This window comes from Suricata suricatta, chromosome 6 (genome assembly GCF_006229205.1).
Source record: "Suricata suricatta isolate VVHF042 chromosome 6, meerkat_22Aug2017_6uvM2_HiC, whole genome shotgun sequence".
Classification (NCBI taxonomy): Eukaryota; Metazoa; Chordata; class Mammalia; order Carnivora; family Herpestidae; genus Suricata; species Suricata suricatta.
The window spans coordinates 120,426,136-120,451,013 of NC_043705.1; the positions used below are offsets into that span (position 1 = coordinate 120,426,136).

Below are 24,878 nucleotides of genomic sequence, written 5' to 3' on the forward strand. Positions count from 1 at the left end.
GCGGTGACGGCGGCGGCCGGCGACACTTGGGGCAGGGGCAGCCGCGCGAGCTGGCGGGCTGTGGCAGCCGCCCCGAAGGCGGCTTCCGCCCCTCGCGGGTGGTGCTGGTGGCCAAAACCACCCGGTACGAGTTCGAGCAGCAGCGGTACCGTTACGCGGAGCTCTCGGAGGAGGACCTGAAGCAGCTGGTGGGTCCCCCGGGGCCCCCGCCGTTGTGTGTGGTCTCGGCCCCGGCTTTGTGGTGTGGCGAGACTTCTCGGGACGACCCTTCTCCGGCGCCGTAGATGCCCTGCCTTCCCCGCTCGCTGACTTCCACTCCCTCTGGCTTCGCTCGTAGGGCCCCCGCCCTCTGTGTATGTGTGTGTTGAGGGGGGGGGGGTCACTGTAACTGCAGAGACCCCCAAGACGCGAGGAAGTCTTGGAGGGGGAGTAGGGGTTCCTAGTGGGAAGGGTTTGGGGATTCATTTGTGTGCTCGCCAGCCCCACCCCCCTATTCTCCCTTTGGGGACTAGCAACAACAGCCCTGAGAAAGGTGGGCCGGTGGTTGAGGTTCTGGACGCCTTGGAAACCGCTCCCCAAGCCTCCCCGAGAAAAGGGGTCCCGGGGCGCCGCTGCGGGCGGTGGGCGAGCGGGCGGAGGTACCGCGGACACACCCCCTTTTACTCTGCAGGACTGCAGGGCCTGGGATACTCCGGAAAGCCGGTCTGGGCGAGCCTTTTCCGTGATGGAACCTGGTCGTCAGACAAGGTTCTTCTAGCAGTTTGTTTTACAAGCACACGTGTTTTGAGTTCAGGGGCCAGCAAAGGAGAAATTTTGACTTTGAACATGTGTTCTTAAGTAGCGAGGGCAAGGGGGAAGGCAGGAAAACCTGGCAATTACGAAATAAACAGCCTACGTCTATACCATAGCAGTATCTCCACAAGAGACTGTATTTGGTACTGATACTAACGTGCTTGCAGAAGTATATAAATCCACCCAAGAAAAAAGGCCTGAATATCTTCTGTCTTCCCTCTCCTTTTGTGACTTCTGATCCCATGCTCCTTATCCACCAGCTTTAGGAGAAGGGGAGTGACCATGCTACCAAGACCAGCATGGAAATCTCTAATTGTTGTTGATACTGTGCACCGAAAGGCTCTGGAGTTACATCCCTATAACCCTAGTCTTGTAGAATTCTGTACAAGAGTGGGCTACTTGTTTTAAACTTCTGGTATGGTTTGTAGTCTTCAGAATTTTTCGTAGTATTTTGCAGAGGTATCACAATGAAATTGTAAATCATCTCTGCCTAAGTCCCGAGTTTGTTTTCAACATTAAACTTCTGGATTCCTCAATGAGTTAATTGAGGAGGGTCCCTGCTTTCCTTTGATGGAAGGGCTAGGTGCAGGTTTGTTCTCTCTCATTTAGTGTTTGAAGATGTAGCCCAATTTTATAGAAGACAATTGTATCATTTAAAAAGAGTAAATCGATTAGTTTGAGTAGGAAGTTGGAGTAGTTCTGTTTCCTCAGGGAGTGGAATTGCAGATGAGGCAGGGAAGGATAATGTCAGAAGCAAGCCCACTGTTTCTGTTTTAGGAAAGAGGTGTGTCCCTTGGATTATACTCCTAGTTTTGCAAGATCTACTTTTTAGAAATTGTCAGGTATATGTATAGAGATGTTTTCTGTACAATTTTATGAAACCCTTTCACAGCAGTTTAAAATAGTACGCTCCATTGGCATGTTTGGAGTGTGAGATGGGGAGTTTGGAGCTTGGGGTTCTCGGCCCAGTTTGTGTGGTTAACTTTCTATCAGGCTTTTTAACTTTTCTGGGCCTCGTGTGAAAATGATACCTTTTTGTAGTACTGTAAGGTTTTCAGAGTGCTTTCACCTAGTTCAGTATGTGAAACAGTGGGTTGGACTAGATAGCCTCTAAAGGCTCTTTTTAGTGCCAGCATTTTGAAACTCCAGATAATTTTTCAAGGCCTCAAGAAAATGAGTGTCCTCTGAATTATATTAGTTCTGGGACCTCTGAACTAATCAAAACTTTTAAAATGCAGGCAGATCAGGTAAGTCTTTAGAAACTGAACTACCTAGTATACCCAGTCTGAGTATCTAAGGAGAAATTTCTAATAGGTAAATATTTGTCTATTGCTAGGTAATGCTGCTTGGGATAAGAAAACTTGGGAGTGAAAACCTCTGTACTGTGGAACACATAGTTTTGTGATCTCAAGGCAGTAAAATAGTCATTGTTGTCATTTCAATTAGTTGTCATTGGATTAGTTCCTTACCGATGTGAGTTTACCATTCACATTAAAGCCAGTGTTCAGAATGGAATAGCAGCAGATGGAGTCGAGGCCAAAGAATATGGGGCCCTGTCGCAGGCCTGATAAGCTGGCTAACACTGTTTGCTGTTTTGCTGGGGTCCAAGATACTGAGATATATGAATAGTGTGAATTGAGTACAAAAGAAAGTGGCCGCGTGCTTTCTTTGGTCTCTGGCACCACACCTCTGGTGTCTACAGTGTCAAGGTAACCTGAAGTTTTACACCAGAGGGCTCTCTCTTGTTGTGGGGATGGTGGTTTTGTTGCAGAATAGGTTTCTGTTAGGTTATTTGTTAAAATGCAAATAGAAGATGAAGGATGGATTGCCAGTATAATTTTATACCCCAAAGCCTCATAGTTTTCTGACTTCATAGAAACTTAAACAAGTAGAGGAAAAGCTTCTTAGTTGGTAAAGCAGGTACAAAATAGGGTTCCATCTTTCATACTCAGTCGAAGCCTGACTTTCAGTTACTCTTTCATATCGTTGGTATTGCTTTATTTTTAATTTTTGTAATTATGTTTCCTGTGAATTTCTCATCTTCAAAGGATTTTACTGCTATTGGCTCATTATCTTGCAAGGGATAATTAAACTATTATTACAGTTTACTCTTATTACTCATAAGAGATGTAGCTGTTGGCAGATGCAGAGTTATAGGGTCCATGACCTTCAACAATTTAGATCGTTAGATGAATCAAAGCTGATTGGAAAGGGTTTTGACATTGTAAACATGCCTTATTGGTCAAAGAGAAGGTTTTATTGAAAACTGTTTTAATGTATACCAAGTAAGACATGAGTAATTTCCACCCTTCTCTCCCTCCACTGCAACCCTCTTTAATGGTTGCCATTTTTATTTATTTATTTATTTACTTATTTTCCTATTTATTTATTTTTAAAGTTTGGGTGCATATATGGGTGTGTGCATGTGCATGCATAAGCGGGGTCGGGGGCAGAGGGAGAGGGAAAGAGAGCATCTCAAGCAGGCTCTGCTCTCCAGGAACTGTGAGGTCATGACTTGATCTGATACCAAGAGTTGGACATTTACCAACCTAGCCACCCAGGCACTCCTAATTTTTTAAATTATCTTTATAATGGGATAGAATAATTTCATATAGCAGTCCCTCTATTACTAGATTAAAGTATTCTTAGTTATTACCTTCCTAGCATATTTGGGAGATCCTAGCACCTTGGATTTTGTTTCCCTTAACAGTGTTTCCTGCAAATGATGGTGTAGCTTAGGTTGTAGTTCTTGGGCAGGTAATACTTTTGCCACATGGTGTGCAATGAGTGCAGGGTATATGAATACTTATCAAATTAAATAATATAATCTGGAATACTTCCAGGGCCTTCTAACAGAATCTCACTCCTCTCAAATCTTTCAGATACAGGCACCAGAGTGGTCTATCTAAAGTGAACATCTGGCCAATTTGTTCCTCTGCTTAGAACTACTCAAAAGCTCCTATAACCTATAGAGTCACCTAGGAAGTTTGTTAAAATGCAGATGCCTGAACCTTAGCACCCCAAGATTCTGATTCAGTTTGTGGAGACTCCAGACTCGGCCTTTCTGAAGCATACTCTTAAGGTGGCTGGCTCTGTCCAGAGGTCTTCATTTTTATCAGGCTCTCCAGGTTTGCAAGTGGTCCCCAGATCACACTTTGAGAAACACTGCTCTGTGGGAACCTTCATGATCCTTTCTTGGTATGCCAGATAAGGCCCTTCATGAACCGGCTCCTGTGAACCTTTTGAGCTTCATTTCTAATCAGTTTTTGTCTTGAACTTCATTTTCCATTAATTTCAAACTTTTAATTTTCATTAGGTGCTGTGCTGATTTATGGATTAGTAGTGCATTCACATGGTTCAAAATGTAAAAGATACAGAAGGGTATACAATGAAAAGTCTTTCTCTTATTCCTGTTACTGGGCACTCAGTTTTTGTCCCTGGAAGTAGCAAGTGTTATCAGTTTCTTGTTTCCTTCCAGAAATGATCTATATATACAAATCAACACAATGACATATTATTTTTCTTTGTCTCATCCCTTTTTACTTTGTGATAACCTGCTCTTAAGCTATTCTACACCGTGTTCTTTCTTTAAAATAGTATGTGTAGTAGTCCATTGTGTGCATATATCTTAATAAAATACATTCTGTAATGGGGGCCCCCCAGGGGGCTCATTCTGTTAAGCTTCTGATTTCAGCTCAGGTCATGATCTGAGGTTCATGAGTTCAAGCCCCACATTGGTCTCGCTGCTGTCAGTGTGAGCCTGCTTTGGATCTTCTGTCCTCCTCTCTCTCTCTGCCCCTCCCCTGCTTGCATGCATTTCTCTCTCTCTCTCTTTTTCTCTCCCTGCTCCAAAAATAAACATTAAAATACATTCTATAATGAGTAACGTTATGTATGAGTGAATGAAGCTCTAATATAAATACCTAAAAATGGAATTGCTGAGTCGAAAGGCATGTATGTTTGAAATTTTAATGGGTATTGCTAAATTTCTTCCCTTTCAAGACATTACCAATGTATACCTTCACCAACGAAAGGTGAAAGTTGCTGTTATTTCGATAAGAAGTTTATCACATTTTGGGGTCTTACCAGCTGGGAGGTGAAAAATGGTATTTCAAGGTGGTTTGATTTGCATCTGTTAGTGTCTTTTCCTCTGCAGACTCCTTTGTTTTGAATATTTGTCCCTTTCTCTAACCAAATTTCTTTGAGGTCAAGCTCCAGACAGTACTCTCAAAGGAACCCTTCCTTTGTAACTTTGCTGTACCCGTCTTTGGCCACCAAGGTTGCATTAGGTATTTTTCCACTATATTTTCCCAATACTTACATATTTGAGCTTTCCACTCTTGAGTATAATCTGATTATGTTCTTCTCTAGACTTCAGAGCAAGGACTGCATCTCATTCATAATTCTCTCCACCTTCCCATCCCCACTAAAAACGGTAGTAAAATGTTTGACTTTTTAAAAATTATTTTTAGTTCCTTTGGGGGCTTCCTGTCCAGGGACTTATTTCCAGCTACCATTATTACAAAACCTGGTAGCTGCTGAAATCTTAAGATGGAGGTTACCAACATGAGTTTCCTAAAAGGCTTCATGTGTTAGATATGTTTAAAAAACATGAGCCTAAACCAAACAGGATTTTTATTTGTCCATGGGATTTTGGGAGGGGAAAAGGAAAATCATGTCAAATTTTGTGCGATACAAGGCTTACAGTATACGCCGTTCCATAATTATCTGTCGTTAAATAGAGACCCAGAAAGATGTAAAAGGGTTGAGTATTACAGTAGCTGAAATTCCACCATTAATGGAATCATTGACCAATGTACTTTTAGAGCCCTGATTTTTAGCCTTTTCTGTATCAGGATTACATGGGGGAGGTTTTAAAAACTACAACTATGTGGCCAGCCATGAGACTGTAAATAACATAATTTCGTACTGTGATCACTTTTCCTGTGTTTTTTAATGACATGCATTAAGTTCTGAGTAAAAAAAGTGTTTATCAGTGCACATTAATATCTTAGCTAGTAAAGCATAAATTAACTTTACTTTTCACTATCACTAATCTTTGTAATATGTAACAAATGTGTATTTCAAAATGCCACCAAATGTGCTAGTTATTTCATGCCTTAGGAAAGTTCATTATTTATGATGTGGATTGTCCAGGAAATGGCCAACCTCCATAAGACATTTGCATTCAAGGAGAGGTTAGTTGGCTTTCTTTTTCCTAACTGAAAGTTGGTAGAATTAGGACATGGGAACAGAATAGTTCTTGGCCTATGTAACTTAATCATAAAAATGAGGCTTAGAGCCCTAATGAGTATTTACAGTTCTCAAGGAAGAGTGAAATCTATAGCTAATGTAGGGATCTTAGGAGTAGTAGTAGACAGTCTTGGATTAAGAGCAAGAGGTCTGAGTTGGATACTGGCACCTATCTAAGAGCAAATTTATAACTTACATAATTCAAAGCAGCATAATTATGATTTTTCAGCCACAATAATGATCATTATGTAAATGTCACCATTATTTATTAGATTTTGTACCTAAAATGATACTGATTTGATCACTTTAAAATAGGTTCCTCTATAAAACAGACCGCTGAAGTAACTGAAGATTTATTGAATTTAACTCTCACTCATGTAGTTTTTTTTTTTTTAAGCCAGTTTCTTGAAGGAAGTGATAATTTTGAATTTTTTTACTTCTAAGAAGTATTTTTGTGGGGTGCTGGGCAATAAAGAATTTTAAAGAAGAAAGCAGTTAGAAATTCTGGAGGCAGGCTATTGCGTGAGGCCAGATAAGAGCTGATGTTGCCCAGGACTCGGGCAGTGGCAGCATGGCTGAAGGACAGATTGGAGAAACAGTTTACAGGTATGATTGGTGTTCTTCACCACTGACTGGCTGTGGAGATTGAGTGTGAGGGAAGGATTAGAGGGGACACCTGTGCTTATTCTGTTGCTTATATAACTGTAAGTATTATTAACTGGTATACGGAACTGAGAAGAGCAAATTTGAAGGAGGAATATGTAATCAGATTTAGATGGTTTTTGAGAAAGGACCTGATCTACCGATGGTGGTGTGGGGGGCTATAAATGCAGACAGTGAAAATTTGAGCCTGTAGTTTCAGAGAAAGGTGTGAGCTAACAGTATAGATTTCCTAGTTACCAGTGTACACTTGGGACATCAAGCACTGGAATGGGGAGGTAACTCAAAGAACACGAAGTGGGAGCAGATAAGAAAGTCAGGGATGGAACCTTGAGCAATCCCAATATACAAGGGAGTAGGTAAACAATAAATAGAGTGAAGGCAGAAGTAGGAAGAGAATGATAGGGAAAGTAAAGGTGAGTGCCTGGGAGAAAGGCTATGTGTGACTGGAATGATCCAAGATAATTGGCAGATATAGCTGGAAACGTGTTTAGGGTTCACTGTACCCGGCCTGATCATGTGAAGCAGGATAGTTTACTTTCTAGCTGTCGACTCGGTGCTTCTCATCATTTTAGGGCAGTTTTGAGTTAACAGTGTACCGTTTAGTTAGTGGGTATGCTTTTTAAGAGTGCTTAAATTATGCTGAGTGAGTTTACATACCAGACAGGTCATTGTCTCAAAAAGTTTGTACATTTCTTTTATGTTAAATTTAAAAAGACCTATTTCCTTCCCTTACTGAATTATTATATAATCCTGTGAATTACTGGAGAGTACAAAGTAGTAACATTCAACTGACTAGTAAAAGTTAAAAAAAAATTTTTTTTGGTAATAAATTCAGATTTGGTCAAGTAAAAATATCTATGATACTTTAATGAAAGTGGTTGGATCATTTTGGAAATAGCCTATCACATCTAATTTTAATGTGGGCAAATTTTTGTTGATTTAGAATCCTTTTTTGCTTTCATGTTTTTTGTATTTTAACTTCCAGGCTACTTGGGGAGGAGTGATGTTGGCTTTTGGAAATTTTGTAGGAGAAACTTGTTTTGCTTGTACTGAAATGTGTTGGTCTATAGATTTAAAAAAATTTTTTTTTCATATTTATTTATTTTGAGAGAAAGCGAGAGTGAGCGGGGAGGGACAGAGGGGGAGAGAGAATCCCAAACAGTTTTCGTGCTGTCAACACAGAGCCTGACATGGGGTCAAACTCACTAGCTGAGCCATGAGATCATGACCTCAGCTGAAATCAGGAGTTGGACGCTTAACTGACTAAGCCAAGGTGCCCCTATAGATCTTTTCAATTCATGCTACTTTTTCCAAATATTCTGGTGAATGATCTTTAAAAAAAACATTTTTTAAATGCAGATTAAGAACTGCATTTAAAGGTTTTTTTTTTGAAAGAAAATATTAAAACTTTGTTACTAATACCTGTGATGTAGCATTGCAGAATATGAATGTGTTCTAAATTTCAGTGATTTCTCTAACCTCTCAATGGTAAGACATAGAATTTGTTTGTAATTTTGTTTGATTAAACCATGTTTCTTCAATCTTTGAAGGCTTGTTATATTCCGAGCGATAGCTAGAAATTCTTACCAGCCTTCAAATATAAAAGAAAACTTTAAAACTGTAAGAGGCAGTTGAGTGGCAATTTAAGATGTCTTTTTTTTTTTAATTTTTTAAATGTTTTAATCTACTTTTGAGAGAGAGAGAGAGAGAGAGAGAGAGAGAGAGCGCGCGAGCGAGCAGGGGAGGGTCAGATAGAGAAGGAGGCACAGGATCTGAAGACAGGCTCCAGGCTCTGAGCTAGCGGTCAGTGCAGAGCCTGATGCGGGGCTGGAACCCACGAACCATGAGATCATGACCTGAACCGAAGTCGGACACTTAACCGACTGAGCCACCCAGGCGTCCCTAAGACGTCTTTTAACTTTATTTTTTTAATTTTTAAAATTATTTTATGTATTGTTTTAAGTTTGTTGATTTATTTTGAGAGAGAGCAAGTCGGGAAGGGGCAGAGAGAGAGAGGGAGAGGGAGAGAGAATCCCAAGCAGGTTCTGCACCACTAGTGCAGAGCCTAATGGGGGGCTCCAACCCATGAACCGTGAGACCATGACCAAAGCCAAAGTCGAATGCTTAACTGACTGAGCTACCCTGGTGCCCCAAGACTTCCTAATTGATGATTTTACTGAGGCATGCTTTGTGTCTGCTTACTTAGCCTGTCCGTTTTAATGAACCTTATCCCAACCATCTAGATCATTAAAGAAAATAATTAAGAATTTCTATTCTCTAAATAAGTGTATTGAGTATGAGTTCTTAGAGAATTAGTTCACAAGAAGACATTTGAGTGGAAACAGAATTTTGAAATGACCTTTTTTCTGCCCCAATATTAAGTATTCTGCTGCTAAATGAACTTCATATTTAGGCTTGGAAATTTAGGAATTTTAGTGTTGTTAGCCAAGTTTATTAAAGTAGTGGGAAATTTGAAGTTTTTTGTTAGTTCTCCAAAATTATTTTCTCCACAAATTCAAACCCCCTTCACCGTCTCAAACCAGTTTCCTAATACTTAAATACTAAGTAATCTCATTTTTCTGGAGTTTGCTGCGAGCCAGGAAGTAAGCACAAAGTTTCTGAACCACCAGACTGACGTTTACGGTTATCATACAGTAGGATTTATGTCCAGTATTCCTGGGTACATGTTCTATATTTTTCAAAGCAAAAATTGGAACATAAAATAGAAATCTGGACAGGCAGTTGAGTGGCAGTTACCATTAAGTTTTATTTATGGCAGGTTAGAAGCAATACATTTGACAGAACTGTTCTAATAGACTTACATACATTTGAATTTTCATTGCCCTTGGCAGTTTTCATTGCCCTATTAAATACATTTGATTGAGCTCAACTAATGTTTAAATGAATACAGTAGTAGGCACTCAAATATTTGAATGACTGTAATTATTTAGAGCTTAATTTCTAGCTGTGTAGAGTGTTCACTCTTGAAATAGGCTCATGACAGGTAATTACTGTAACAAAATAATATACCAAATAATATACCATGGTAACTAATCTGCTAGAAAAGCCCAAGGCTTGAGATTCCTGTTAGATATCCAGAGAAAGATGTCTCAGACACTGTTGGGCACGTTTACTTCGAGCCCTAAAGAGAGGCCGGGTTAGCAGTTGGGAGGCCTCTGCATACAGATCTCTCTCAGAGAGCCTTGAGACCAGAGATCCCCAGGGAGAGAGTAGAGATGAGAAGCAATGTGATCTGCACTCCCTGAGAGGTGGTTAGTACAGTTTTAGTTAATTTGCACTTGGGTAATAATAATAATAATCTGAATGTTAATGCTATTGTTCATCCATATTCAGATTTTCTACTCTTAAAAGTTTTTCAAACCTGTTTTATGTTTATTTTTTTATTAAAGTAAGTGAAGGATTATTTTAATTACCTTAGTTACTACTTTCCTTAAAAAAAATTTTTGATGTTGGTATGGTCTGTCTAAATATGAAGCCTATATCCAGGCATTAAAGTGTTGTATAGGTTATCAGATCTAGTGTATCTTTGTGAGTTAACATTATGTACTGATTTTCAAATAGCCAAATATGTCCTTAGCTCTTCTGAGGAGCATACATTTCACTTTACAGATTACAGAGTGAGGACAAAACTATTTTAAAACTCATACCCTGTATTCATAAACAAAAGACTGGCAAGGTAGATATCAAAATATTGAAATCTGGGATAATAAGATTATGTGCAATTTTAATTTTATGTGTCTTCCATGTTGTATTATTTTTATAACTTTCTTATTTTTATACTTTATTGTCAAGTTGGTTTCCATATAACACCCAGTGTTCTTCCCCACAAGTGCCCTCCTCCATGTCCATTACCCCCCTTCCTGTTTCGCCCTCTCCCTTCAGCCCTAGGTTTGTTTTCAGTATTCAAGAGTCTCTCATGATTTGCCTCTCTCCCTCTCCCTTTTTCCCCTCTTCCCCTCCCCATGGTCCTCTGTTAAGTTTCTCCTGTTACACATATGAGTGAAAACATATAGTATCTGTCCTTATTTCACTTAGCATGACACCTTCGAGGTCCCTCCACATTACTACATATGGCCAGATTTCATTCTTTCTCATTGCCATGTAGTATTCCATTATATATATAAACTACATCTTGATCCACTCATCAATTGATGGACATTTAGGCTCTTTCCATGATTTGGCTATTGTTGAAAATGCTGCTATGAACATTGGGGTACATGTGCCCCTATGCATCAGCACTTCTGTATCCCTTGGGTAAATCAGCAGTACTACTGCTGGGTCATAGAGGAGTTCTATTGATAGTTTTTTGAGGAACCTCCACACTGTTTTCCAGAGCGGCTGTACCAGTTTACATTCCCACCAACAGTGTAGGAGGGTGCTCATTTCTCCACACCCTCACCAGCATCTATAGTCTCCTGATTTGTTTATTTTAGCCACTTTGACCAGCGTGAGGTGGTATTTCAGTGTGGTTTTGATTTGTGTTTCCCTGATGATGAGTGATGTTGAGCATCGTTTCATGTGTGTGTAGGCCATCTGGATGTCCTCTTTGGAAAAGTGTTTATTCATGCCTTCTGCCCATTTCCTCACTAGATTATTTGTTTTTCAGGTGTGGAGTTTAGTGAGTTCCTTGTAGATTTTGGATACTAGCCCTTTATCTGATATGTCATTTGCAACTATCTTCCCATTCTGTCGGTTGCCTATTAGTTTTCTTGATTGTTTCCTTTGCAGTGCAGAATTTTTTATCTTGATGAGGTCCCAGTAGTTCATTTTTGCTCTTGATTCCCTTGCCTTTGGGGATGTGTCGAGTAGGAAATTGCTGTGGTTGAGGTCAAGGAGGCTGTTTTCTACTTTTTTCCTCTAGGGTTTTGATGGTTTCCTGTCTTACGTTCAGGTCCTTCATCCATTTTGAGTTTATTTTTGTGTATGGTGTAAGAAAGTGGTCTAGTTTCATTCTTCTGCATGTTGCTGTCCATTTCTCCCAGCACCACCTGTTAAAGAGGCTGTCTTTTTTCCGTTGGATACTCTTTCCTGCTTTGTCAAAGATTAATTGGCCATCCATTTGTGGGTTCAGTTCTGGGTTCTCTGTCCTGTTCCATTGGTCTATGTGTCTGTTTTTGTGCTAATACCATACTTAAAACTTTTTTTTTTTTTTAGAAAAGTGAAATACTTATTAAGAATGCTATCTAAAATGTGGTTTTACTTTATACTTCAGTAATGATTTAAAGCAAAATAATATATTTAAAATTGTGTTTTGGTCACGTACTTGAAAAACTGATATTGTATCATAATAGAGGCAAGGTATAAAGAAAATTGGAGAAGGAAACAATATGCTTGTATAAAATTTTTTTATTAATGTTTATTTTTGAGAGAGACAGAGTGTCAGTGGGGCCGGGGCAGAGAGAGTGGGAGACACAGAATCTGAGGCAGGCTCCAGGTCCCAAGCTGTCAGCACAGAGCCTGATATGGGACTTAAACTGACAAACCACAAGATCATGACCTGAGCTGAAGTCAGATACTTAACTGATCGAGACATTCAAGTGCCCCACAATATACTTTTTAATTCTGGCATTCACTCTACTAGACAGATTTCCTACTTGATTACATGGATGTTTATTGAAGATATTTCTAAACTTCTCAACATTTTAGTGTATTTACTTTTACTTTATTTAGAAAACATATACTTTAAAAGGAGACTATTTAAGGTAGTGACATTATAAAATGTCACTCCAAGGGTCTAGGAAAGATAATTCTTGAATGATATATGTCTTTATGTCTAAATGTTAACCAATTTCAGTGAGCTAACCAGCCCTTTGTTTGGATTGTGTGGGGTAAATTCCAAATAGAGTTCATAAATCTGAACAGAAGAGAGCTGCAAATACAAGTGGAGCAAAGGTCATTTAACTGCCTCCTAAAATATTAGTTTATCTTTGGTCTTCAAGTAGCCATATACAATGTGTTAAAATCCATTTAAAAAATTAATGGTAAAATAAGCAAAAAGTTTTTTTAATGTTTATTTTTGAGAGGGGGCAGGAGGAGGGAGAGAGAGGGAGACACAGAATCCGAAGCAGCTCCAGGCTCTGAGCTGTCAGTACAGAGCCCAGTATAGGGCTCCAGCTCATAAATTGTGAGATCATGACCTGGGTTGAAGTCGGATGCTCAACCAGTAGAGCCACTCAGGCTCCCCAAATAGGCAGATTTTGAGATCTTCTTAACTACAAGATTCAGGAAACTTAATGCTGTATTTGATATTGAAACCAAATTATAAATCAGACTTTCTAGTTCAGTCTAAACTTTGTAGTCCTACAAATATGCCTTCAAAAAAAAATCTATTTTATGTTGAATCATCTCTACTTTAAAAAGAGAGTGTTATAATGTATAATATATGCCATGTAATAAGACAAAATTTGTTTTGTTTTGATATAGCTTGCATTGAAAGGCTCTAGCTACAGTGGACTGCTTGAACGGCATCATATTCACACCAAAAATGTAGAGCATATTCTAGATAGTTTACGGTAAGTCAGTGGGATTGGATCTTGGATGGACTTTTGTAGTCACGGTTTCTAATTTTTATTTTTACTAGCAGATTATCCTGAGATTTTTAGTAAAGATTGCCATTATAAAATAATTTTCAGAAAATTATATCATGGTTAATGGAGTTGACGTTATAGTGTTTTTAAGGAAATTTTTATTGTACTCTGAAAATTTTATAGATTTTCAGTCATTATTTGGTCTGAGAAGTGTCTTTTTTACAGAGATAATTCTGTATACATTATGCTTCAACTGCACATGTAATGTTTTATTAATCAGAATACTAGATTATATGGGTGTTCATTAAAATATTCTTTGAATGTCTAAATATTAGGAACTTCAGTTAATTCAATTAATGCAGTGAATAAGTTTATGTATATATAAGAGAGTCAGTGTGAGAACATGCAAAGTAGAAAGTATTTTAGTCACTGTTTCAGTGTCTGACAACTGAATGAATATTTTGGATTTAAAGTTAATGACTCTTTTGTTTTATAATTAAACAAAAGTACCTTAAGATGTGACTCTTCTAGGCCATTTTTGTATTAATGAATTTTAGTATCAGGAATAGAGAAAATGAAATTCTCATTAGTATTACCATTTGTCAGGGACTGTAACACGATGTTTTTAAAGCAGAGATTTGGTATCATCATTAACTTTAAGTTTACTCATGTGCTTCTTGACTGACCATAGTTAATTGGCTGTTTAAATGAAACTGAAGCTAAACTTGAAAAGCTAAACAAGTTTATAAAACAAGTTTATTTTACATCATTGTAATAATCTGCCTCTCAGAAAACATCCTTTATGTTATTAGTGGAAATTTTATATAACCTTTACTTTCTTATCTTAGGAATGAGGGGATTGAGGTTCGTCTAGTAAAGAGGAGAGAATATGATGAAGAAATTGTTCGATGGGCAGATGCGGTCATAGCTGCAGGAGGTAACAGTTTTACAGAGGGAAAGATGCTGGCATATGGAGATGCTCTTTCATACACATTTCTAGATACTCTGTGGTCGAGCTGTAATGAAGGCTTCAGAATCCTACCACAAGATGCATTTTTTGGATTTTTGGGATAAGATTTAAAAAGATCTGCTCTATATAACGTTTTGCTTTTTTAGTGAATGATGTTATTATGAGGTTCTGTGTATATTGAAGGTGTGCATTTAACTTTAAATATGATTCAAAGAATGAGTTGTAACTGTATTTTGGCTTAGTTATACTAGTCTTAAAAAAAAGTTGAAATTGCTTGAGTTTCACATGATTAGGTAAATTTCATCCCACTCTGACTCTAATATACCTACACCTATTTTTTCCTGAACTTTATTATTAAGTTAGTGAACATTCTTTCTAAAGCTTTACATTGATAGCATTTGTTTGAAAAATCTACACTTTGTTGGATATATTCTCATTAAAAAAATTTGAGTTTGGATTGATGTTATGACAGAAGGGAAAACAGTTGGCTAATAGCAGTGATAGGATTAGAGCAGTAGTTCCCAGCTGGGGGCTCCTGTTGGGCATCTAGCAGGTAGAGCCCATGGATACTGCTGAACGTCCAGTTATGCACAGGACAGCCTTCCACAACCAAGAATTTATTGCCTAAAAGTCTTGCTACTGTTGACAAATCCTGGGTGAGGGATAGTGGGTGGAAAGGAAGTGGAGTCGCCTGTGATGGTCAACAGGATGGGGTGGGAGTGAGATTGTCAAAAGTACTTGTGTTCAGAATGATGTTAAAAACTAGTTTTGTAACAAATGTGGTTATGTAGGTGATGGCACAATGCTTCTGGCAGCAAGTAAAGTCCTGGACAGACTTAAACCAGTTATCGGAGTAAACACTGATCCAGAACGGTAAGGAAAAACACATTCTCTTTGGGGGGGGGGGGGGGGGGGGGGGGGGGGGGGGGGGGGGGGGGGGGGGGGGGGGGGGGGGGGGGGGGTGTGTGTGTGTGCGCGCGCGCGCGCGAGAGAGAGAGAGATACATTTATGTTTTGCTTTGCACAGTATTTCTGATAAATCTTAAAATTTGGAAGGTCTTTACTTCCTCTACCATAGTCACATTGCTGTGCTTGATTGCTGCAGAGTTTACTGTGGTCCACGATGTTTAAGTGGAAGCATCATTGCTCTCTGTTATCATGAATGTTAGAACCATGTTCCAAAAACATTTTGGAGATGATATCCAGGCACGTAGAATTTATCTATACCTTTAGTACAATTTTCTTCTTTGTAGTTGTTTCCAAGGACCTAGCTCGTATTTATAGCTCAGGCATGAGAAATATGTATGCATGTAACTGTCATTGGTGGTAGAAAATTATGATATAGATGGACAGTCCTTAGATTTGATTTCCCAGGTAGTCTGGGAGTAGCATCTGTGGCAGAATAGATCTGAGCCCTTGACCTAGGTGAGTATTGGTGACATTCGGTATTGCTGAAGAGGGATGAGTTAAGGTCTCATCTTCTACCTTTCCTTGTGTCTTTATTTGCATTCCTGATTAGGCCTCCACTGATTTTTTGGGTGATTTCATCAATTAAATGAAGAAACCAAACCCTGCCATCACTAAATCTTTTCTATCCTTAGCTTCACTGACATTTAGCATCATTCTATTCCAGCCACCCAGAGCCATGACCATACCTGGACTTTATGATCATCCAGAATTGCCCCATCTCGCAAATCTTAATTCCACTCTGACCACAGACTTTTATCTTTAACAGGAGTCTTATTCCCTCAGTCCTGCTACATCTGCCCTTTGGTTTTCAGTGCATTGAACCCCTCTTATTTTCTTCAATTAATTTTCCCTCACTTTATTCACTTTCTTGACAAATGTCTTAAACATCTTGTACATTGTCTTTCTGCTCAATCCTACCTCAGTCTATCACTCTTTTTATTCCTCCATCAGTACTGAGGACATCTGGGAAAAATAATAGAAATTTAAGCTTGGTGGCCTAGTTTGGGCTCAAATTTACTTTCAATTTGTAGTTTCTAGCACTTAGAACTGGACCTAAAATTTTCTATGTGGCTCAGGTCCTCTCTCTTCCCCATTCTCTGTGGTGGCTTCTTTAAGGCTATTTGACTTGCATATGCTCGTTGCTTTCCCTATCCTTCCTCCTTCAGCATTAGCCTCCTCCCTTACCTGATAGAGGAAATGGAAGTCACTGGATTAGAATGTCTGTACCTTTTCCCTGGCTTAAAACAAAACCTTGTTCTGTTATTCCCTTTCTTTCCCTCTCTACCTTTACACAGAGTTCCTCTTAGGCTAAAAACTTGTTAAGAAAATATAATAGATCCTTTATCCTGTGTCTCTTATTATTCTTTTTCTTCCTCTTTACCTCCAAGCTTGGTATCTCCACTTATTTACTTCAGTTATTTCTTTTTAATGTTTTATTTTTGAGAGAGAGAGAGAGAGAGACAGCATGAGCAGGGGAAGTTTAGAGAGAGAGGGGGACACAGAATCCAAAGACAGGCTCCAGGCTCTGAGCTAGCTGTCAGCACGGAGTCCGACGTGGGGCTTAAGCTCACAAAATGCAACCCATCCCAGCCATGACACTTTGTTTTCATGTTCTTCCAAAATGCAAATATTGTATCCACTCCTCAATTAAAATCTTTTAGGTTTTCCCCATTACCTATAGGATACATTGCAAATTCCTTAGTATAATAGTATGATCTTTCACCGTCTATTGCCTATTTGCTTTTTTTTAGTTTAATCTATCCTCATATACTGTATGCTCTTCAGTAAACAAAACAAAACAAAACAAAATGGGAGACCTCTAGGGAGAGCCTAGCATTCTTCCTAAGGCTGGTTCTTACTTATTTATTTATTTTTTTGTATTGTATCTTTTCTCGCAGTTTTGTTGAGATATAATTGACATACAGACTGCATAAATTTAAGGTGTTCTGCATAGTAACTTACACATCATGTGAAATGATTACCAAAGTAAACTTAGTTAACATTTATCTTCTCATATAGCCTTGAAAAATAAAAGTTTTGGGTTTTTTTTTCTTTCTGTTTTTGTTTTTTTTTGTTTTTTGTTTTTTGTTTTTTTTTTTTTTGCGATGAGAACTCTTAGGATCTCCTCTCTTAATAGCTTTCAAATACTCTATGCAGCAGGGTTAACTATAGTCATCATGTTGTCCATTACATCTCCAGTACTTACTGTCTTCTAAGTGGAAGTTTGTACTTTGACCAGCCTCACCCAGTTTCTCTACCACCCACTCTGAAGCTGTTCTTAAGTGCAAGTGTTTGATCTGAGCATCTGCTGACACCATGGGTAGAGGCTTTTCCTCTGGTGAGGAGCTTTGTTGATATTTAAGACCGTAGGATTTGAAAGTATAAGTAAAAGAGTTCTTCAAAAGTTCTCCCATATTCTTTTCATGTCTTTCTTTGTGCTTTTGCCCTTGTACCACTTACTCAGTTGTGTAGTTGTATAGTTGTTCATTCAAGACTGTGGTGCGCCTTGTGGGCTCTGACTATAATTCCCTATAGAGAGTGCTGATCCCTTCATATTGTTTTTTGCTTGGTTGTTTGTCTTTTCCATTAGACTATACATTTCTTGAGTATTGGACTTTGTATTTTAATTTCTCTGTTGCTTTTATAGTATTATACATAGCCCATAGACAATAAACCTTTGAAATGAATAATTAAATGCTTTTAGGGTATAGAGGTAGGACTGCAAACTAGCTGAGCATAAGTTATTGAGATCATTGGTTCGGTAGTTATCTTTTGACTGCTTTCAGTGTTAATATTCCTAAGGTTGTGGAGATTTTGAAACTGGTAAGCAGACACTACTGCTTCTCTGATTTCTACCTAGAATAATAGACTTTAGCAGCCTTTGGTTTCTCTTTGTGTCTATAGGCCAGAAATCTATTAAGCCTCCTAGCTTGTTAGGTAATTCAGATTGCCTGACTTCTTTTTCTTAAGCACTATGGTGACTCACAAGCCTTAAAGGATCCCAGAAGTTAAAATTCAACTTAAATTTCCTTTCTTCTATTAGTTATCAAATGCTGCATAACAAACCAAACTTAAAGCTTTAAGCAATAAAAATCATTTATATGTCTCCTGGTTTCTGTGTATCTAGAATTCAGGACCGGCTTGGGTGGGTGGTTTGGCTTGAGATTTGTCCTCATAAGGTTATAGTTTGATGTCCGCTGGGGCTGCAGGCACCTGGAGGCTGGCCTTGGGCTGGAGGTTACTCTTTTAAGACGGGTCGCTCACATGGGCTCATTTAAATATATACCTTCAGTTTGTCTTGTTTGTATTCTGCCCTCCATCTACTGAGCTTTTAAATAATTATGATGTTTGAGTGCTTAATAGTTAAACTAGGATAGTAGCTAGCCTACAAGGTAGCTGCCTAGCATTTATACCTTTATGTGGTTCCCTATCCCCTTCTGCATTAAATCAGGGCTGGCCTATAGAATATGGTATAAACAGTGTGTGGATTCCAAGGCCAGGTCATATATGGTATTCCAGCTTCTGTTTTAGTCTTTTGGATTATTCATTCTGGGATATGTCAGCCAGCATGATGGGAAGATAGTCAAGCAGCCCTATGGAGAGACTCACATGGAGAATAATAGAGGCATTTTGCCAGTAGCTTGCCAGCCCTGTGAGTGAGCCACACTGAAAATGAATCCTTCAGGCCAAGTCCAACCTTCAGATGCTGACAGTCCTAGCTTATATCAGACTATAACCTCATGAGAGATTGTTCTCTCTAGGATGTCCTACACCTGCAGTTGACCCTAGCAGGTATTGTTCTATCAAATGACTGTTGATACCTTTTTTATATACTTAGCACTATGTAAAATGTTGCAGGGAATTTAAAATTTAAAAAACTTAGGGCTTGCTTAAATTTCTTAATTTCAGTGTTGATCCACTTAGATAAAGAAATTTACTAGTCATGACTTTGTAAAAACCTTTTTCTCTGCTCTTCATGCTTAAAAGTTAATGTAGTTATTATGAAAAGTTTGTTTTGCAAAGCCTATTCTCAATATTTCCTTCGAGATCAGTGCATCGTGTAGTTGATGATAACTGAGCACTGTGGACACCTGTTCTCATGTTAGGTGCCATATTCTCTCATCTTCCTATAGCAACTATAGGCAGTCTTAACACTTTGTGACTTGCAGCTTTTTTTTTAAAAAATTGTCTTCTACATCAAGCTCTTTTTTTAAATATTTATTTTTGAGAGGAAGAGAGAGTGCAAGAGGGAGAGGGACAAAGAGAGAGGGAGACATAGAATCTAAAGCAGGCTGTAGGCTCTGAGTTGTCAGCACAGAACCTGACGTAGGGTTCCAACTCCTGAACCATGAGATCATGACCTGAGCCAAAATCAGATGTTCAGCTGAGTGAGCCACCCATGTGCCCCGTACATCAAGCTCTTAACTCTTTGAAAGGAGTTCATCCTTGTATATATTTTGAATAAATGAAGGATTGCATTGGATTAAGCTTTATGATTTCACTTTATGACTTGGAATGTCTTAAATGACATTTTAAGGAGATTTATGGTTCTCTTTCACATAAATAGTTTTATTCCTCCGAATAACCTTTTGAGATTGGTGGTTCTCCCCCTTCTTAGAGATGAGGAAGCTGATGCTAAAAGGACTTGCCTAAAGTTAACACAGAAATAATTTAAAATTAGGATCCAAACACCACTATATCATCAGATAATTTTGTAGGATAATCAATCATGACAAACTTGCTATTTAGTTTCACTGTAACGTGGAAACTTAAGTAGTTTTGTGTATCATGGCATTAAAACTGTATGTAAAATCACTTTGGTCTTTCTGTTTGGTCTTTTTGTTTTATTAAAAGTACAGAAAACTTTGTAGCAAAGAAGTGAAGTATAGAATAAAAATTCACACAACTTTATGTCTGATTTTTGTAGTTTATTGATACCTTTTGAATAAAGTGTTTTTTCCTCTTTCTTCCCTTTGCACCACTCCAAATCTCTTAAAATAAAGGTCTGAGGGTCATCTATGTCTTCCTGTTCGATACACACATTCCTTTCCAGAAGCCTTACAGAAGTTCTATCGTGGTGAGTTCAGGTAGGAATTTCTTAAGGATTGTTTTTATAAATAATCTTAATATGTGCCACTAGAAATGCTATTAAACAGAGCAAGTTAGATAATATTTGGCTTAGTCTATACTTAAAACAGTAGCCACAAAAAGTAATAAATTACCTGACTCACAAATACCTCTACCTTACTTTCTTCTAGTCCAGGTGGAACTGTCTAGAAACCCTGACAAATGCCCTTGGCCTATAACATAATTGCATGGGGAGGAGTTTTCTCCATCAGTGAGATAGAGGCCATGTTTCTACCTTCTTAACCTTGTTCTGTGTTCTTAGCAGTTTGGTAGAAAGATAGTTAAAACTATTGGCTAAAATTAAGTGTTCAAATTCTGATTTTTTTATCCTCATCTCCCATCCAGAATGGCTGAAGGGTAGATTTACTCCACTGTGCTTGAGGTTCCTGGTATCTTTATTTTGCATATTAAGTGTATCTGAAGCAGGGGGATGTTTTCTCATATTTCTTTCACTTACTGTGTTCAGTAGCCAGGCTATCCTGAAAAGAGAAGGGTAGGGGGAGGAGCTGAGATGGGGTTGGTGAGGATAGGAGAGTGAGCCAAATTGGACTTCCTGATTTGGACTAGATTTTTGTTGGAGAAAGCTTTTTCTCTGGTTTTTGTGAAATTGTATTAAATCTTCTTGACTTTTGGAATCATCTATAATGATTCCAGTTTCTATTCATTTCAGAAGTTTGGCACCTCTACAAATGACCTGTTTATGGCTACCAAGTGGGAGTGTATTGTCACATGCTAATCTAGCAGAATTGGTCCCACTGGCTTTTTGATACATCAGGTTTATTTTAGAGATCAATTATACCTGATTTTTTTCTCCTTTAATAAAAAATGTCATTTAAGTTTTAGGTATAATCTTAAATGTTATAATATTTGTCATTGATTCTTTTTTCTTTTATTATAAAAATCATCATTACGGAACTTTAGGGGAAGAAGTTTTGATTAATGTCTGTAACGCAATATTATTTTAGTTTCAGAGTTCTTTCTTTTTTGCATGTTATGGTTTTGTATAAACAAAATACAACTATATCTAACTCAGCATTTTAGACTTAATGGATATATGATAGAGAATTTGACTTTAATTCAAGTTATGTGTGAGAGTCTATATAAATACATTATATATTTCTGTCATAATTGAAAAGAGAACTAAATCTCTAAACTTGTCTTTGGAAACCTGTGGGTTTTAGGTGTTTCTGGTATAATTTGTTCATGAAATAACTCGTTTTTTAATATTAATGTTTTAATTTAATTTTTAATTTAATTTGAAATGATGTCTAATTCTAAAAATACTTTATTCTATGTTAACATCACTTGCTCTTCCTTCACCCTTCTAAGGTGGTTATGGAGGCAGCGAATCAGGCTGTACCTTGAAGGGACCGGCATAAACCCTGTTCCCGTGGACCTTCACGAACAGCAGCTGAGTTTGAATCAGCAGAGCAGAGCCTTCAACATTGAAAGAGTTCATGAGGAAAGTAGGTGGATTGGGAATTAGCTGTGTTTGGAGCAATATTTAACTTAGAGTTCCTTTGATTTCTATTTTCTGAAAGTAATAATTTATAATTATTTGAGGATTTTAGTGCAATGGACCATACTTAAGAAAATACAGTGAACTACAGTAGGTGTAAAATTTAATGACTAGGTACTGAACTAAGAAATAAGCATATTTCCAGAAGAAATGTTTTCTAGAATTGGAAACTTGTTGATTATGGAAAGATCATAAATGTCTAAAAAGAATAGTTGATGTTTAAGGACGGATTCTTGGCCTTAATCTTTGAAATCTCAAAAAGGAAAAAGAAAGCAGTAGAAATAAAATGAGCTAATCTGTAGATTTCATAATAATTACACACTTGTATAATTGTATTTAAATGCATTAACACAGTTATGGTTACTGATTAAAACCTTTTTGTTGGGAAATTCGGCATCTTAGCCTTAAGGTTTGTGTTTCAATCTCTGTAAGCTGCTAGGAGAATATTAGCATAAGGTGACATGCAGCTTTTTGTTATAAGTGTTCAGGTGTATTCTTAGTCGTGAGTTAATTTGTGAATTATAATTTTACCTTATTTTCCTACTTTTCCCAGTAACTATAAGATTTTTATGATACAAGAAGATCCCAAGAGATATACTAAATATCTATGGTCTCTAGGAAGAGATATTTTTTGTCCTGGGTTTCATTTCTTGGCTAAACTTACCCGGAGAAGTTACCTTTAAATATCTGCTTTGTCTCTGTCTTGTCATGGTACCTGAGGTTTATTTATGGTCACTGTTTTCAGAGTTCTTCCTGGTGATTTATAGCTTTCTTTTTTTCTAGTTTATTTATTTATTTTGAGAGAGGGGAAGAGAGCACAAGCAGGGGAGGGGTAAAGAGAGGGAGACTCCTAAGCAGGCTCTCAGCATCAGCACACAGAGCCAAATACAAGGCTTGAGCACACGAAACCCTGAGATTGTGACCTGAGCCAAAATCAAGAGTGGAATGTTTAACCAACTGGGCCCCCAGGGTGCCACCATGCTGATTCTTAGCTTCATATAGGTTAGGATGCTCTTGAATTATTTGTTCGTGTTATGTTTTAAAGATGCCCCCCCCCTCCCCAAAATCATATGCATATGGATTCCTATTACTGGTTTTTTTGTTGTTGTTTTTTTTTTTTTTTTTATGGAGCCAAGAAAGCCTTTATTGGGATCTGTGATTCCCGGGCGAAGTTCCATGACCCCGGGAGTGGGGAGTCAGAGAAGTCGCTTCCTATTACTGTTTTTGAAAGACTGCAGTAAGATTTTAAATTTTTAGCTAGAAGTTTTACTTAATCCCTCACCAAAAAGTTATTGCTACCACCAGAGATGTTCACGATTTGGCTCTGAAACTCACCAGCTGCATTATAGGAAAGCTGTAGATTGGTATTCAGAGATTCATTGCTGAGATTCCTGTCTCAGATTTACCATTTACTTAGTTTGTAAAACTAATTAATATGTATAGAAACAAAATCACATAGTTATTAACTAAGTAACATCCAGGATGTTCACATATGATTAATGTATTTCTAGAAAAAGAGGAGAAAATATTCAAAATTAAAAAAATAATACAAGAAATTTCTCAAAATATAGGAACCATTCTTTGAATTGAAAGGACTCACAAGTACTTTGCATAACTGATGGTAAAAGATTTCAAACCAAGCTATGTCAGACTACTGGGATGAAACAAAGCTCCTGAAAGCTTCCAGAGAGGAACTGGTGGTGTGAATGTGGCTGAAGTAGGTTTTTTTTTATGTATAAAGAATCTGGAATCAGAATAGTTTCAGATTTCATAATACTGGAAATTACTATGCTTATTTTAATAATTATTTTTGTTAGAAGCAATTATATGATATTTGCTGTGTCTAGGCAATATTTTAGAGGGATTTTTTGTAATTTTTTTGATAGCTTTATGTTATGAGAAAAAATTTAGAAATATTTCAAATTGTATCTCATTTTTTCTAGTTAAATTATTAGCAAGTTGGTAGGGAACATTTCTGAGGAAGCTGCCATTAGGAATTTTGAAATACAGAAGTAGATTTGAGATTATAAATATGCTACCATGTTGTATCCTGAATCTAGCTTTCTAATATATTTATATTTATGTATTTATTTTAATTTTTAAAATTTAAATTCATATTAGTTAATACACAGTACAGGCTTGGCTGCAGGAGTAGAACGCAGTGATTCATCTCTTACATAGGACATTCAGTGCTCATCCCAAAAGGTGCCCTCCTTAATGTCCATCACCCATTTAACTCGTCCCCCTACCCACCTCCCCTCAAACAACCCTCAGTTTGTTTTGTGTATTTGAGTCTCTTATGGTTTGCCTCGCTCTCTTTTTATCTTATTTTTCCTTCCCATCTCCTATGTTCATCTGTCGAGTTTCTCCAATTGCACATGAGTGAAATCATATACCTGTCTTTCTCTCACTGACTTATTTTGCTTAGCATAATACCCTCTACTTTCATCCACCTTGCTGCAAACTAAAAAAAATTTTTTTTGAGAGAGCGAGCATGAGCCTAGGAGAGGGGTGGGGGGTGGGGGGTGGCAGAGAGAAAGAATCCCAAGCAAGCTTCACACTCAGCACAGAGCGCTATGTGGGGCTTAATCTCATGACTCTGGGATCATGACCTGAACCAAAATCAAGAGTCAGATGGGGCACCTGGGTGGCTCAGTCGGTTAGGCTTCCAACTTCAGTTCAGGTTATGATCTCTTGGTTTGTGGGTTCTAGCCCCACATCAGGCTCTGTGCTGACAGCTTGTAGCCTAGAGCCTGCTTCAGATTCTGTGTCTTCCTCTCTGTCTCTCCCCCTCTCATGCTCTTTTTCTGTCTCTCAAAAATAAACATTAAAAAAACAAAACAAAAAATTTTTAAAGATCAGATGCTCATTGACTGAGCCACCTAGGTTCCCCTAGCTTTCTAATTTAAACAAAAGATTACAGAGGAAAAAAAAAACAACCTACTGTTTTTGTTTTTTGGTTTTTTTTTTTTTTTTTAACTTTTCAGCTTAAAAAAATCTATCCTTTTACTGGGTTACATTTATGTGCAAGTTAGTAA

The 24,878-nt window shown here is 37.9% G+C and overlaps 1 protein-coding gene across 1 annotated transcript in view; it reads left to right on the top strand.

The window, feature by feature from the left end:
* NADK2 (NAD kinase 2, mitochondrial) overlaps window positions 1-24,878 on the top strand; it is a 47,895-nt gene that overhangs the window by 420 nt on the left and 22,597 nt on the right. The window contains exons 2-7 of the mRNA XM_029941274.1: window positions 1-188; window positions 13,153-13,241; window positions 14,105-14,193; window positions 15,018-15,099; window positions 20,198-20,281; window positions 21,651-21,787. The exon at window positions 1-188 is cut by the window's left edge and continues 4 nt beyond it. Coding sequence (XP_029797134.1) covers window positions 1-188; window positions 13,153-13,241; window positions 14,105-14,193; window positions 15,018-15,099; window positions 20,198-20,281; window positions 21,651-21,787 — 669 coding nt within the window. The remainder of the gene's footprint in view (window positions 189-13,152; window positions 13,242-14,104; window positions 14,194-15,017; window positions 15,100-20,197; window positions 20,282-21,650; window positions 21,788-24,878) is intronic.